At 40.5% G+C, this 15915-nt stretch overlaps 1 protein-coding gene and 1 long non-coding RNA gene across 3 annotated transcripts in view; one reads left to right on the top strand and one right to left on the bottom strand.

Annotated features, from left to right (window-relative positions):
• The window catches only part of LOC131482087 (uncharacterized), a 177642-nt gene that overhangs the window by 38804 nt on the left and 122923 nt on the right, over window positions 1–15915 (bottom strand). Inside the window, exon 2 of the long non-coding RNA XR_009246758.1 lies at window positions 12312–12411. This is a non-coding gene — a long non-coding RNA (uncharacterized LOC131482087). The remainder of the gene's footprint in view (window positions 1–12311; window positions 12412–15915) is intronic.
• Window positions 1–15915, top strand: part of NTN4 (netrin 4) — a 114906-nt gene that overhangs the window by 72035 nt on the left and 26956 nt on the right. For both annotated transcript variants that reach the window (XM_058673675.1, XM_004583113.4), the window contains exon 5: window positions 1441–1629. In XM_058673675.1, the coding sequence (XP_058529658.1) occupies window positions 1441–1629 (189 nt within the window). The remainder of the gene's footprint in view (window positions 1–1440; window positions 1630–15915) is intronic.

Raw genomic sequence — 15915 nt, 5'->3', positions numbered from 1 at the left:
GCACAGTCAGGATTTGATCCTGCATCTCCAAATTAGATACTATTTCCATAAGAGCATAATGCCTTTTCTTTTTTCTTCTAATACTTGAAAGGATGGGTTAGGTGTAAAATTAAAGCTGTAAATGCAGAGGGAAATTGTAATACCAGACTAATTTGGGGTTTAAGTCTGGAGATCAGACAGGAGCATCAAAGACATGGGAACATGCTCCATTTTTTACCTTTCAATGTAGAATTTTCGAAAACATTCACACGCCTGAAATGTTTCCCCTTAGAAGCTTGCGTTTCACAAGGATTTCAAGGCAGCTACTGTGGGTAAGGCTGTGCAAACTCTTCCCATACACAGTTTGGAGTCATACTGATTTATTTTTGTTTCTAGGAAATGTAAAGGATTTCCTCTGAGCATAAATCTTAAATTATCTTATAATATGCTTTTTTAAAGATATGAGGCTAGCCAAATATCATAACACATCAAGGAAACAATGAAAAACAGTAGCACAAACATTGATTTCAAGTGCATTTGACCTCCATGGAAAAGTCTGTGGATTCTTACTCCAAGTCATTCATCAAGAGAATCTCAAGAATTTCTCCTACATGCCTAGAGTGCCATTCTGGTTCTTTCCACGGAAACCAGTGCACATCTAAATACAGGAAGGAGCCCAGAGACTTGTCACCTGATGCTATTATTCACTGCTGGTTATGGAAATACCTTTGAGACATTGTTACATAAGAAATACTGTGGGCCTCTTATGCAAAAAAAAAAAAAAACCCTGAGGTGTCTGTAACAGACTTCCTTATATTAACAATAACAACAAGAGTGGAGGAAGGATACTGCATGAGGGGCAAATCAATCCACTTGCCAAGTGGCTATGCCCTATCCACCAGAAATTTCCTTCCAGGTCCATTCATGGACATGACTTCAGGTCTGTGTTTACAATATGAGTTGTCACTTTCACATAATGTTTGAATATTTCTGCTTTCCTCTGTAACGTCAGGACCCCACAGTGATGACTCTTGTGGCATAACAGGATGGAAACAGAAGTGTCACTATCAAAATAGAGGGCTGTGGGGAGGCCACTTAAATAGTTTTTCAAGATACTTATCAATCCAATATATGCACAGTCTATTGATTCCCCTGCAGATCCTAAAACTTGGTTTTAAAAATAACCCATCTGTAGTGAAAAAGCGGAATGATCCGCAACAAACTGATAACAACAAAAGCAACTTCCTGAAGGCAAGGAGAAGCAAGGTAGACAGAGATGGTGAGGCTTGAGTGCTCAATGTATTCATTTCCATAAGGAAAACATTAAATCTCTTCCACCATTCAAGAGCCAGAACTGAAATAAAAATAATCCATCTATGCTGTTATTTTTCTAACTCCCTAGATATGGCAAAGCCTATTGCTTTAATTACTTGTGTTCCTTGCCTGCTTCCTTTTTTCTAGCCTGCAAGTGCAACGGGCATGCTGATGCCTGCCACTTTGACATCAATGTGTGGGAGGCATCAGGGAACCAGAGTGGTGGCGTGTGCAACAACTGTCAACACAACACAGAAGGCCAGCACTGCCAGCGCTGTAAGCCAGGCTTCTACCGTGACCTCCGCAGGCCCTTCTCTGCTCCGGACGCTTGCAAAGGTAATCCGACACTCAGAAAAAGGATGGTGTGCACAAAGGAGATGATGCTTCCTCACTCATTTCCCATTTTCTCTTTGCTGGCCCAAGAGAGGGGCCAGTCATAAAATGCCCAGACAATACTCTTACAGACATCAGTCCTGGTAAAAGGCAAGAATGGTCAGCAATCATCCTAAAAGAAATCTTGTTCACTCTTTATGAAGTAAAATTGTTTCCTGGAATATTACAAACTAGATGGCTAACAGAAAGGGAGATTTTTTGAGGTACTTAAGATGATCCTAAGACTAAATTTAGGAGTAGGGCACAGAGAATAAATGGACTCAAATTAATGAAAGGATGAGTGATTGCCCACTCTTGGGTCATTAAATCACCACAGTGAACTTGAACACTTAAAAAATATCAGGCTTTAATTTCACCATGAATGCTTTTTGATTGGCACTACTCAAATGTTATAAAAGCCGTGTATCCTGATTTATTACAAAATAATTTCATATTGTTCCCCCCAAATACTAAACTCTTTCCAGAATAGTTTTCACTTTCTTTGTTGGCATAACCCCAAGAAGGATTTTTTTAAAAGACTAGAATTTCCAAAGACCTATACAATCCATGGGACAACAGTTGCAACAAATGACCCTGAGGGGTGCAAGCAGAGCTTGGACGGGACAGTCAATGGTAGATGGACTGTTCACTTAATCACATGGGAATTTATGTGTCAATCAACTCAAAAATGGTTAGACAAACAAAGTCACTCTACACTATTCATGGAGACGGATGGTCATACCCTTCTGGTCCCCACCAAGGACTCCATGTTCCAGGCCAAAAACAGTGACAGGAAAGGAGCAATACAATGGAAAATAATCTTTGAAAACCTTGAGGGTATTTTTTTCTTAAAGGAAAAGCCAAGTTGCTCTTTAAAAGTGCATATTTAAAAGCTACATTTAAAAGCTCCAAGAAACTTGCCAGGGCTTCCTTGCACCAGGCTTCATCTCTTCAAGAATGGAAGGTTACGTATGGCACCCTTGCCTTCACCATCAAGCTCCAAATTTGTATTTGTGTCACAACATTTCTTTGAGAATTCTATTTTGTTCCTGCTCTTCATCTGTGCTCAGGCTTTGATTTTAATAGGTTTGAAACAGAGCTCTATTAAATACCCTCACTGCCAGTTACAGCTGCATAGCAATTTGGAAAGTGAGCCAGCTGCAGCAGATGGAAGCTCTTGCTTTCTCTAGCTTTTCCTCTCTCTGTTCCTGCCTCTACTTGTCTCTCTGATTTTCTTTCAAATAAACAAATATTTTTAAAATAAAATCTGTATGTGCATATCAACTATATGCACATATCCATCACCATTTTCATTCCTGCTAAAAATGTGTAACATTTAGCACATTGTAGTCATGGAGTAGACTCTCAAGAAATGGAAACTAGCATTATAATAATTATTATTCAAAAAGCTAGAGGGTAGAATTATCATACTATAGGTTGACTGTCACTGCTTTGAAAATATGCAATTTGAAGTGCCCCATTTTCAAAAAGATGCTATATAGCAGTTACTCAAAATGGTATATTGTATAGTGTACCCACTATACTTATTCATTATTCCTATCACATGCCCACTGCTAAAGGAAGAGCTCTACCCTCAAGGAGCTTCTATTCTTGTAGAATACATGAATCAACAGAATAGTGGAAACACTAATCAATAATAGGATTAATACATGAAGTATGTAATATGTGAGATAATAATAAGGGCTAGTATTGCCAAAGGAAAGAAAAATAAAACAAGTGAATTGGGATTCAGGATGTCAAGGGTTTCATCTAGGAAGAGGAAGGCAAGGTGGGTATCAAACAGGACTTTGAGAGTAGGCCTCATCACTGGAAAGGTGAAATAAGCAAAAGCTTGTAGGCACTCAGGAAACTGGTCCAATATTTAATTGGGGAAGAGTATTCAAGATAGAAGGTATAGTAAGAACAAATGTCCAAAGACAGGAAAGTACTTAGTGAGTTAAAGGAAAAAGCCCGGGAGTGAACATGGCTGCATGTACTGGAGGGATAGTAGTCCATGAGATTAGAGAAGTGACTGGACACACATAGAAGGGCAACTGATGGCTGCCTCAAGGCCACTTAGGCCAGCCAGCTTTCACTAGCAGTGGAATGATGAGCCAGTGCAAGGTTTTAGAGCATTACAGTAGCATGATCTCATGTAGTCTGTTAAGACTCCGTTGGTATTGGACATACATTTAACTTGTGTTGAAATTTGCAAGTAAACCAGTGAATCTAAAAGTATAGCATCATCTGGGAATTGTATTAGAAATGCAAATCCTCAGGCCCCCATGTAGAGATCAGCTAGATTGGAAATTTTCTGGATAGGCCCAGCACTCTGGGTATTAACAAGTTCTTCAGGCACTTCAGATGCACGATAGTTGGAGAAATAGGAGTCTAAATCATGGCCCCAAAATTTTACATTGGTTAAATAAAGTTTTTAAGAGTTCATTGAGCCTCTAGTATGTGATGATATAGCAAATAGCTAGTCACTTTCATCTGAGTAAAAACTAAAAAACCAAGAAGAATACTGAAAGAAGTCTCTTGAAGATCTATTAGGCTAGATTTTAGAGGAACTTGACTGCTAGCCAAACATGTTGGTATTTATTTTCTAGGGTACTCAGAGCCATTGCAATAACTTAATGAGGGATGTGTCATACACTTGCAGTATGTTTTAATGGTGTGTAATTTAGATAAATTTGAAGGCATTGCATCTTATTCACTGCCTTCCAATTTACTAGTCAATTTTTAAATTGTTGGCTTTTAAATACTGATAAATCTAGAAAGAATTGAAACAGATGAATTAAATGCTAAATCTCACTAATTAAGAAGAAAAAATAAAGAAGAAAGGATTCACTACCAGACTTGAAGCCAAAGTACATACCCTTGGTCCTTTGGTTTTTATTTTATTTGGGGATTTTGTTACTGTTTTATGCTCAAGCTATGACTCATATACTCTCCATAAATCTTAAAAAGCTGCCAGCTCTGGCTTTTTAAATTCTAAAGCACTCATGGTTTTAGAGTTTTACAAAAGGAACATGAAAGAAGAGATTAGATGCAGTGTCTTTGTTAGTGGGCACTATTTCTTATAATGTGCATTTAGAGATTTGTATAGAGCAAGTTTTATAGGTCTTGGTCCCCCAGGTCCTATTAAAAAATAAAGAAAATACAAGAATATAGCAAAACTAGCCAGATATACAGCTTTTGGCTATTTTTTCAGCCCATGGAAGTGTCTGAACATTCTTTCACAACCAATGAATTGGAGCGTTTTGCATCTTTTTTTTAAAAGGTATTCTTTCACTCAGCAAATTCTAGTGAGCGCTACTATGTCTTTGAGATCCTAGTTTCTGAGAATTACAAGTACGGACACCATCTTATCCAAAATTTCCATTTTAGATATGTGGAACAGGCAGGAGGTGGTATGCAGGCACATGTGCAAGTATGTTCAGTCTTGTGTTAGAGAGCATGAACAGTAGGGAGAATGCATGGACTGCCAGGGGTGCCTTCTTCCTGGTGAGTCAGAGGAACTCACGTATTCAACTCTGCCCACAAGTAGCCATAGCCAGGCAATAAACATCTGATTCCATGAAGTTGATATTCATAGGTAATATCTAAGCATTACAACACAAAAAGCACAAGACCATTGAATAAAGACTTCATCAAGGCCATATGAAGACATTCTTTAAAAAGAATATTGGGCCTATCTGCGCCGAAATAGCTCAGTTGGGAGAGTGTTAGACTGATGAATCTTGGGCCTGGCGCGATAGTGTTGTGGTTAAAGTCCTCGCCTTGCACACACCGGGATCCCATATGGACGCAGGTTCTGACCTGGTGGTCCCACTTCCCATCCTGCTCCCTGCTTGTGCTCTGGGAGAGCCGTCAAGGACAGCCCAGGGCCTTGGGATCCTGCACCTGCGTGGGAGACCCAGAGGAGCTCCTGGTTCATCTCCAGCCATTGCGGTCACTTGGGGAGTGAACCATCGGATGAAGGATCTTCCTCTCTGTCCCTCCTCCTCTCTGTATACCCACCTTTCCAATAAAAATAAATAAATCTTTTTTAAAAAGAATCTTAAAATATAATAAGATGATTGGTATGTAGTTGTCTGGATCAGTTTCTCAAATCCTGGAGTCATCATGGGAGTCACCATGGGAGTCACCAACCTCTGGGCTACTGAGAGACTTGAAGGCGGAAGCCACACTAAGAAGTCATAATGCCTGTCATGCCTAGTTAGCAAATCCTTAAGTGGGACTAAAGGCACCAAGTGGGAAATCCTGCTAATAGCTGATACCCATTTGTATCTTTCAACATAGTTTTTAGGAGGTGGGTACGTTAGTTGGGAAGATCTGTATTTCCTCCTTTCTGGCTCTACATAGCCCTCAAACTGCTGCATAGATTCCCTGCTGAATGTCTATCTCCTGCATTCACTTTAAGTTTCTTCCTGGCTGTATACGTGGCAAAGGCTTCTGTGTCCACTCTCCCAGGTTGGGTTTCCTCTGGCCATGCCCTCTGCACTCTGGTCCTTCCTTTCCCTTTTCCAAGCCCGCAGTATATCCCAACACATGTTAGCATATCCAGTTCTTCTCTCTACGCACCAATACATGGTTTGACTGCCAATATTTTATACCATTTTCCTTATTATTGTTTAGCAAACTTTTCCTATCATTAATCCTTTCCTTTGCAGATGCAGTCTGTGTTACTCCTTCAGTTATTAACTCTGATAATAGATGTTATGATAAATAAGTTAACACACTTAACATTTACTAAGTGCCTCTAGTGGGTCAGATTTCCTGCTAGGTGCTGACAGAGATACTGCTGTAGCTAGAAGTCTTCCATTTCCTACTGCCCATGTTTTTGAGAAAGGTAGTATCAAGAAAACAAGCTGATATTTTAAAAATTCAAAACATCTCAGTCTGTGGTTTCAGCAACAACATGTACAATGTTATTCAAAATAACAATTTTGTGATATTTGCTCTACTGTGCTTACCAAGGCGGAAAAGCAACCTGCTACTCGGTGTGTGGTCCACAGACGAGCACATTGGCATCATCTTGTTGCTAATTAGAAATACAGAACCTCTGCTCCTAGCCCAGACCTACTGAATAGATAGAAGATTAGCAAAGTTCCCAAAGGATAATAATATCATGAAAACTGAGACTGTATTGTAGGGCTCAGGAATTTGGCTTGGTGGTTGACACTCCTGTTAAAATGCCCACATTCCAAATCCAAGTGCCTGGATTTGACTCCAAACTCTACTCTCAATTTTGTTTTCTGCTGATGGGATCCTGAGAGGCAGCAGGTGATAGTTCAAGTAGTTGGGTCCCGGTCACTCATGTCGAGTACATGGACCAAATTCCTGGCTCCTGTCTGCCTCCCAACTTTAGCCTTTCCGATCCTAACCACTAGGGATGTTTAGAGAATGAACAAAGACAAGGGAGCTCCCCCCCCGCCCCCATTGCCTCTGTTTCTCTGCCTCTCAATTTTTTAAAGGCAAGAAAAATCATTTTTTAAAAAAGTAATTATTCAGAGCAGCATCTTGTTTAAACATCCAAATTAACCAAAGTTTACATCTCTCTCTATGTGCATACAGACTTACAAGTTTAAAAACTACATAGAGATTTTTTAAGGAAAAAAAATAGAAATATGGATAAATATTTCTGTAGTATACTAATTTCTTTTTTTAATATGTATTTATTTTATTACAAAGTCAGATATAAAGAGAGGAGAGACAGACAGGAAGATCTCCCATCCAATGGTTCACTCCCCAAGTGAGTGCAACGGCTGGTGCTGTGCCGATCTGATGCCGGGAACCAGGAACCTCTTCCAGGTCTGCCACGCAGGTACAGGGTCCCAAAGCTTTGGGCCATCCTCGATTGCTTTCTCAGGCCACAAGCAGGGAGCTGGATGGGAAACAGGGCTGCCAGGACTAGAACCGGCACCCATATGGGATCCCGGGGCGTGCAAGGTGAGGACTTTAGCCACTAGGCCACGCCGCTGGGCCCAGTATAGTAATTTCATAGTTTAATCAATAGACGACTAATTTCCATGAGATGCTTAGGAGAAATTATATGAGGAGGAATTTTTCTGTAACCCTCATTTTTAAGAAATGATGAATGAATGATTTCTTAGAGCCTAATGAGTAAATGTTCATTATAAACGCCCTACAGAGTTCTGAGGTCTCTGCAGTGTAATCAGCAGCAGTTGGGATCAGTATTCTATGGAACACATTGAAAAGCATTGCCATTGTATGAGTAGAGTGAACACATCTACAGAAGACAATATCCTAGAAGGTTTGTTCTGTAGAATTGGTTCCTCATTTCTCAGAATAGAACCTACAGGTGTATATCAAGGAAACAATAACTCATATTTTTATCACTGAAATTACTACAAACATGAAGTGAACTAGGCCTAGGTAATAAATATATGAGCCATGAAACTGTCAGCAGTGACTACCTACTGGTTCTTTTCTTCTTCTTTCCCTTCTTTCCTCACTTATCTTTCCAGGAGTTGAAGCCACTGAACACCTTAAGCAGTAGCTCAGATAAACTTACTGGAAACATTGAAATGACAGCTTAGTCCAATTGGAGAATTTTCACTTTCTCTTTGGCAAGTACCAGGTCTACAAACATCAAAAGTTCTTTCCTGAAAGATCAGCCATTCGAGAAGTTTACAGTGCTGGGGCTTTAAAGGCTATTGTGCCAGCCTTTTGTTGGTGATGATACGATAGTCCTAGCTTACAATTGCTGAGTGCATACTATTTTCTATTTCTTGTTCCAAAGGGCCATACATGTATTAACTCACTTAGTTTTCACAAAAGTGTGTAGATGTAGATACTATTCCTGTTCCTCCACATGATAGGAGGGAAACATGGTGGAAAAGATAGACCATAGGGGGAAGTATGGAGTGAAATGTGGAGTAAGGAGAAAAATGGCAACAATTTAGGGAAGACTTCTTTGAGGAGACCCTTCCAAGGTTTCTTTGATGGCTGTTTTTACTAACTTTGTTTTTCTAACCATGTTGAAAAACAAAGTTTTTCTACTATCTTATTTCAACAGTTGCCTTTGTGGCCACTGATGGATTGATCTAGAAAACAAAATAAACTGATCCTCATAACATCTATCAAACAAGTAATAGAATAGTTGCCTGGGCACATTCATTCAATCAATAAATACTAGTGACACTGATTTGGGGACTCTGTTTGCACTTATATAGCCTGCTTTCTGCCAAACAAATCAAGGAATTATTGGTCCCATTAATGTTCTAGGCTTTTTTATTTATTTGTTTACTTTTGCTTCATCTCTTCATGAGTACCATGTTGAATGCTATGGCCCCTATATTTGATGAATAATGGTCATAAATTCATCAAACCTGAATAAACAAGACCTTTGATTGAAATCCACTAGCCAGTAGATTTATTCCCAGGAGCAATAAAATGCTCTCTGTTCTCAACTTCCTCTCCATTTCAACCATTGCCAAAGCCTGTTGTGGGACCCAGACAATCAGCTACACATATCTCTGCCAAGAAATCACTTCCGAGGATGACAGAGATATTGTTTGTTTGTTTTTAAAAATACTAATGGAAATCACTGAGAAGGAATTCATTTCTACAACTCAGGGAAAAGGGCTTTTTTTTTTTTTTTTTTTTTTTTAAGAACAGTGCATTTAAGGTCTATAAACACAAGGAAAACTGTGAATATCTCCAGCTGAACTGAGGGCTGAGAACAGACACCGGAGCTCAAGCTAGCTGGTTGTGAAGGGTCAAGAGGAAAAACTAAGCCTGGGTCCTGAGCTACTTTGAGGAATAAGATCTGGGTTCTAGAAGAACATGATCTTTGGAACACCTATCTCACTGGAGAACTCCATAGCCCTTTAGGTGGGAGGCCCTGGATTCCCATAATCGACGTGGGTATTTGGTGAGCATAACAGAATGCGAGAATAACCTTATCAGACAATGGTGTACTGGCTCTGGGTAAGGGAACCCCAGGGATAACATTGGCCAGTTCTGTGCTTTCAGGAACGTTTCAGACTCCTGGGTCATTACTCAACAGAAAGTCAAGAACTGAGCCAAAAGTAGGGTGGTTTCCCTCCTTGGGACAAAGTGTAACCTCTACCTTCTCAGCCCACCTCTTATCTCAAGCCCTCCTCCTTCCAGTAATTGGTTCCCAAACCTAGATGTGCATCAGAAGCTGATGGGAGCACTTCCAGAAAATATGGACCCCATAGGTCCTAACCCAGATCTTCTGTGTCAAAATTTCCAACAGGACATAAGGAAAGAAAGATGTATTTAAAAATAACTAAACAAAAACCACTACTGGCATTTCAGACTCAGACTTTTGACCATCTGGCCAGCATTTAAAAATCATTGCATATGCCAGTCCTGCTTCTCAGGTGAACCCTGTTCAGTTTGATCTTTGGAAGAAAGGTTATGAGCTGACAATCACTTATAATTTAGTCTACTAGCTGATTCAAATGTTTGCTACAGCTGGAGGAGCTGGGACAAGCCAAAGCCAGGATCCAGGTTTCTCATTTGGGTGGCAGAGCCTAACTAGTTGAGGCATCACCTTCCGCTTCCCATGGTCTGCATTGGCAGGAAGCTTGAATAAGGAGCTGAGACTGGAGCTCAAATCCAGACACTCTAATATGGGATGCAGACTTCTTAACAGCTAGGCTAAATGCCTGCCCCAGGACACATATTTCCAAAGATTGCACAGACTTCCACTATACATAAAGAAAAATCAGCTAACAGAAGAGCAAGAATTCATTCCCTTGTCAAAGTAAACAGCCTCTTGCAAAACTAACACACCCTTCCTTCCTCCTTGACAGGACAAAATGAATACCATTAACTACCTTTTAGTGGAGAGTAAGTGAAGTAAACTTGGGGGGTGAGGGTAGTGCGAGGGGGTGGGGCAAGTGTTGTGGTGCCATGCGTCAAGCTGCCACTTGGAATGCCCATATCGCATATCAGAGTCCTGGATAGAGTCCTGCCTCCGTTTCCGATCCAGCTTCCTGCTAATGGGCCTTAGAGCATCAGATGATGACTCAGGCTCCTGCCACTCACATGAGAGACTCTGAAGGAGTTCTTGGTTCCGGGCTTTCACTCAATACAGCTTCAGCAGTAGTGCCATTTGAGAAACTAAACCATGGATGGAAGATTAATTCATTTTCTTTCTCTCTCTCTCTCTCTCTCTCTCTCTCTCTCTCTCTCTCTCTCTCTCTCTCTCTCTTTCCCGCTCACCCCTACCCTGTCACTCTGACTTTCAAATAAATATCCTTTTCTTTAAAAACAGTTAAAATAATAATAAATTGTCCCTCTCCCTAAAATCCAAAGTGTTTCCTGAGACACTGTCTTATTACTTGATTTCTATTACCGTAACCAGCTAGCTATCTTTGTAAAGAAAATGTTCTTTCATCCAAAGCTGGCTTTCTTCCTGCTGCTTCTTTTTCTTTTTTCTTTCTTTTTTTTTTTTCAGACTTAGGCAACACTATACAACTACCACAGGGGCTCCGGTGGGTGACTATCCCCACTTGAGAGCATGTCTCCGTCTTAGTAGGTATATTCAGGCAGCACCTTCCCCTAACGCCTCTGTGAAGCGTGTCTGCACTTCCCTGTGCCGGGAGCTCTACTGAATGTTGCCTTCATTCCGCCCACAGTACAGTGATTCTTTCTCTGCAATTTGGTGCCACCTGTAAGAGCCGAGGAACACCTTCCATTTGTCCATCTTGGGTCTGTGTTTCAAGGCCATTGTTCCCCAAAGGTCACCAAGATCTCTCCAAATAATGACTTAATGAAGTCTTTCAAATTATAATTTTAGCAATGCCCCAAGAATTCCTTTTGTGTCATATCAACAACACAAGCATCTTTATTTCATATTAGGAGCAACTGCGAAGCATTCCAGCATAGAATCAATATGAAGTAACTGTTTTTGAAACACAAGCTTGAAATAGCACTAGTGACTTGGCAGTAATGGTTGGGAAACTTTTATCTGTTTTTTTTTTTTTTTCAATCTAGTAAGTAAAACCAGAAAGTTGAAACAGGAAAGAGAGAAAAAATAGACACTCTGTAGTAATCATACTAAGGCAATCTTTTCAAAGAGATTGAAATAGACTGACTTGTAGCACAGTAAATTAAGTCAATGCCTGCAACACAGGCACCCTATATGGACATCTGCTGGAGTCAAGCCTGCTGCAGCTATTTGGGGAATGAACCGGCCCATGGAAAAGCCATCTAACAATCAGTCTCTTCCTCACATCTATAGCTGTGTCTGTCAAATAAATAAATCTTAACAGAAAAAAAAAGATAGAACATAAAAATGTGCCTAAAAGGAGAATCTATGAAATAAGGGATAATGAAAGTTACATTTCAGAAGAGCCATGGGAGAGGTGATGAAGTTTTCTAAAAGGTCTCCCAAACTGGAAGTGTAAGTCACTCAGTAAATAAAATTCTCTTCTGTATTTGATGAGGGCAACTAATCAAACAAGTAATTAAGAAATATCAAAACAGCAGCAAGTGGAGACATAATCAGAAGAGGCATAAAGAAGAGAACTATCATTTGTTGAATGGCCACTTTGCTAGGCACTGAATTAGGTGTATTTCTGCTCTGCCAATGAATATACTAAAGCTTCAAGTTATTACATTATTTGTCTAAGTTCACATACCTGGTCAGTGGCAAGCCTGGGATTTGAAATCAGGTCTTTATGACTTCAAATAGCTCACTGCAACTCATTGATTCGAAGAATTCTATTCTGTACTTGCAACCTTGAAAAAAGGGGGGGGGGCAGAGATAATGAGATATACATTTAAGAGCCAAAAAATGATTCGAAACAGTCTAACTTTTTAAAATTTATTAATTTTTTATTTGAAAGATAGATTTTTACAGAGATAAAATCCTCCATTCTCTGGCTCACTGCCCAAATGACCACAACAGTCAGAGCTGAGCTCATCCAAAGCTAGGATTCAGGAGTTTCTTCCTGGTCTCCCATGTGAATGTAGGGGCCAAATGGCATTGGACATCTTCCACTGCTTTCCCAGGCTCTAAGCAGAGAGCTGGACTGGAAGTGGAGCAGCTGGGACACAAACCAGCACTTCTGTGGGATGCCAGTGCCATAGTGTAGAGTATTAGTGCGCTGCCCTACTGTACTGGCACATGATTTAGATTTTTTTTAAAGATTTATTTATTGGGCCTGGTACTATAGCCTAGTGGGTAAAGTCCTTGCCTTGCAACCACCAGGATCCCATATGGGCACAGGTTTGTGTCCCTGCTGCTCCACTTCCATCCAGCTCCTCACCTGTGGCTTGGGAAGGCAGTAGAGGATGGCCCAAAGTATTGGGACCGCTCCTTCTCTCTGTAAATCTGACTTTCAAATAAAAATAAATTTTTAAAAAAAGATTTATTTATTTAAAAGGCAGATTTATAGAAAGACACAGAGAGAGAGAGAGAGAGAGAGAGAGAGAGAGAGAGAGAGATCTTCTATTCACTGGCTCACTCTCCAAATGACTGCAATGATTAAGGTTAAGTCAGGTCAAAACTAGGGGCCTGAAACTACATCCAGGTGTACAGAGACACAAGTACTTGGGCCATTTTCTACTGTTGTCCCCACTATATTATCAGGGTTCTGGATTAGGAGTGAAGTAGCTGGGACTCAAACAAAAACACATGTAGGATACAGGCAAAGGCTTTACCCAGTTTGTCACAATACAGGGACCTCGATTTTCTTTTTTTTAAATTATGATATCTGATTTTTTAAAGGTTTATTTATTTACTGATGTTTACTTGAAAAATAGAACAACACAGAGAGAGAAATCTTCCATGAGTTGGTTCACTTCTCAAATGCCTAAACCAGAAGCCACAAGTTTCATCCTGGTCTCACATGTGGGTGGCAGGGATCCAAGTACTTTAGCCATCACCGGCTGTGCATCCCAGGGTGCACTTTAGCAGGAAATTGGATGTGGAGTACACATGGGACTCAATCCCAAAATCTCTGATGTGGAATCTAGGTGGCCTAAGCAGTGGGTAAACCTTGTGCCGTGGTACTTGGTTTTGATGCTTCATGATAAGTGGCCATGTAAGATCTGGATCTAAAGAACTGTATTTGTGGTCAATGTGATAGCTCAACTGGCTTATCTTCCACCTTCAAGTATGGCCACTGGTTTGTGTCCCGCCTGCTCCACTTCCCATCCAGCTCACTGCTTATGGCCTGGGAAAGCAATAGAGGATGACCCAAAGCCTCAGGATCCTGCACCTGCATGGGGGACCCAGAAGAAGCTTCTGGCTCCTGACTTTGGATCGACTCAGCTATGGCCATTATGGCCATTTGGGGAGTGAACCAATGGATGCAGGATCTTTTTTGTCTCTCCTCTCTGTAAATCTGCCTTTCCAATAAAAATAAATAAATCTAAAAAAAAAAGAACTACATTCATCTTAAATAATCTTTGTACAAATAACATGGACATGAGTGAATAATTTCCTAGGCAAAACAACCTAAATCATTGAGAAGTGAGAGAACAGTGAATAAACGTGAAAGGGGATGTATTTATCTCAGGAGAGATTTATTCTCAAGGAGAATACAACAATTTTCTGCAGGTTTTCAAAAGGTACAAGGTGCTGCATGGTGGGGGACAGAGGAGTGAGAAAAATAATTCACTTCCCTGGCAGAAAGAGTTATAATTTGGTATAATTGGAGGAAACAGAGGAAAGGAATTTCAGATTGATTCATGTAAGAATTTTTGCTGCCCTTGAGTGGCATTTATGGGTGGGGAATGTCCCCTATGGAGAGAGAATAAAGAACTTCTGTTACTAGTAAAAAGTAATAAAACTGGATGGAGTAAATCATTACATCTAAGAAACAGTCTCGGCCAGGTAAGATTCCAAACACTCTGCTTGTGTTGACCATCTCTGCTTTCTATAGAGGTAACATTATTGCTGTTGCAGTTTCTACTATGGGCTAAGCACATGGGCTAAGATGCCTGGATCCTGTACCAGAAGTAGGAACTCATCACGAGATTCATCAAGGCCCCCAAGCAGGTCACAGTAGTCCTTTACAGAGAGGCACATTCACTCCTTCAACCACAACCTAGAGGAGTCAGGCATGGTTTAAGGATTTGCGGCCACAGAGATAAAAAAATGACGCCATTCCTACCCTGCTAGGTCTCACACAGTATCATAGAGATGAGAGTGAGGGAGAAATCATAAAAGATGCTATGGAAGGCTGAAAGACTATCAATCATGAAGAAATACTTATTAAGTGACACACATCTTCTCTTTAAAAAGACAGCCTATATTTATCTAGTGCCTACCATGTGGTAGCCTATCCTAGTCACTGTGCATGTAGCAAAACAGAGTCCCTAGCACCATGGAAACAGACTATAAATACACGTATCCCAATAAAAACATAAACACTGTAATATGTGCAATGCAAAAGAAGGGTCCCATGACTGACTATAACAGGGCCTAATCACATCAGTTCCAGAGGGATCTGGGAAGATGCAGGCCATAGCAGACTTAGTTCTCAAAAGGAATAGGCAGTCAGTGATGACCCCAACTCCTAGCCAAGTGTCTGGGTGATGGTATTGGAGGAGTGGGGAATACAAGAGACTTTTTAAAAAATTAGTAATAGCGGTATATGATACAACCAAATTTGTCAAAGTACAGTATTCACATTATATCCTGAAATTTTTTAGCAACAATTTTTTTTTATACTCCAAGTACTTTCTTTGGTTCTAACCAAAATGGCAAACTGAGAATACTAATTTTCTTTAATCACCTGAGATCCATTAGGTATACAGAGGAATAAGCAGTAACCAGCACGGGAACATCTAGTAAATGGGCAAGGAGTGAAGCAAAAAATTAAATGGAAGGTATGATGCAGGCATCTGGCCTCGAGGTTAAGATATTTGTGTTCCATGTCCCTGTTCTTGGGCTTGATGCCCCCTCAGCCTCTGACTCGAGCTTCCTGCTCATTGCAGATCTTGGAAGGAAGTAATTGTGGCCTAAGTCACTGAGTCCCTGCCACTCATCTTTGAAACCTTGATTGGGTTCCTGGTTTCCCGGCTTCCACCCTGGCCTAGCCCAGGCCATTGCCACCATGTGGGAGAGTGAAGTGAATCACATCTCAGCAAGAAAGTTCACAGTAGAAATTCTAGGCTCAAAAGAGAAACTGTGGACCAGTGTTAAGGTGCAGTGGGTTAAGTTTCTGCTTCTCATGCTAACATCCAATACCACAGCACCAATTTCTAATCCAGTTCCCTATTAATATGCCTGGA

The sequence above is a fragment of the Ochotona princeps genome, chromosome 15 (assembly GCF_030435755.1).
Source record: "Ochotona princeps isolate mOchPri1 chromosome 15, mOchPri1.hap1, whole genome shotgun sequence".
NCBI lineage: Eukaryota > Metazoa > Chordata > Mammalia > Lagomorpha > Ochotonidae > Ochotona > Ochotona princeps.
The sequence above is the reverse complement of the archived record's forward strand: the minus strand, read 5'-3'. Positions and strand labels throughout refer to the sequence as shown.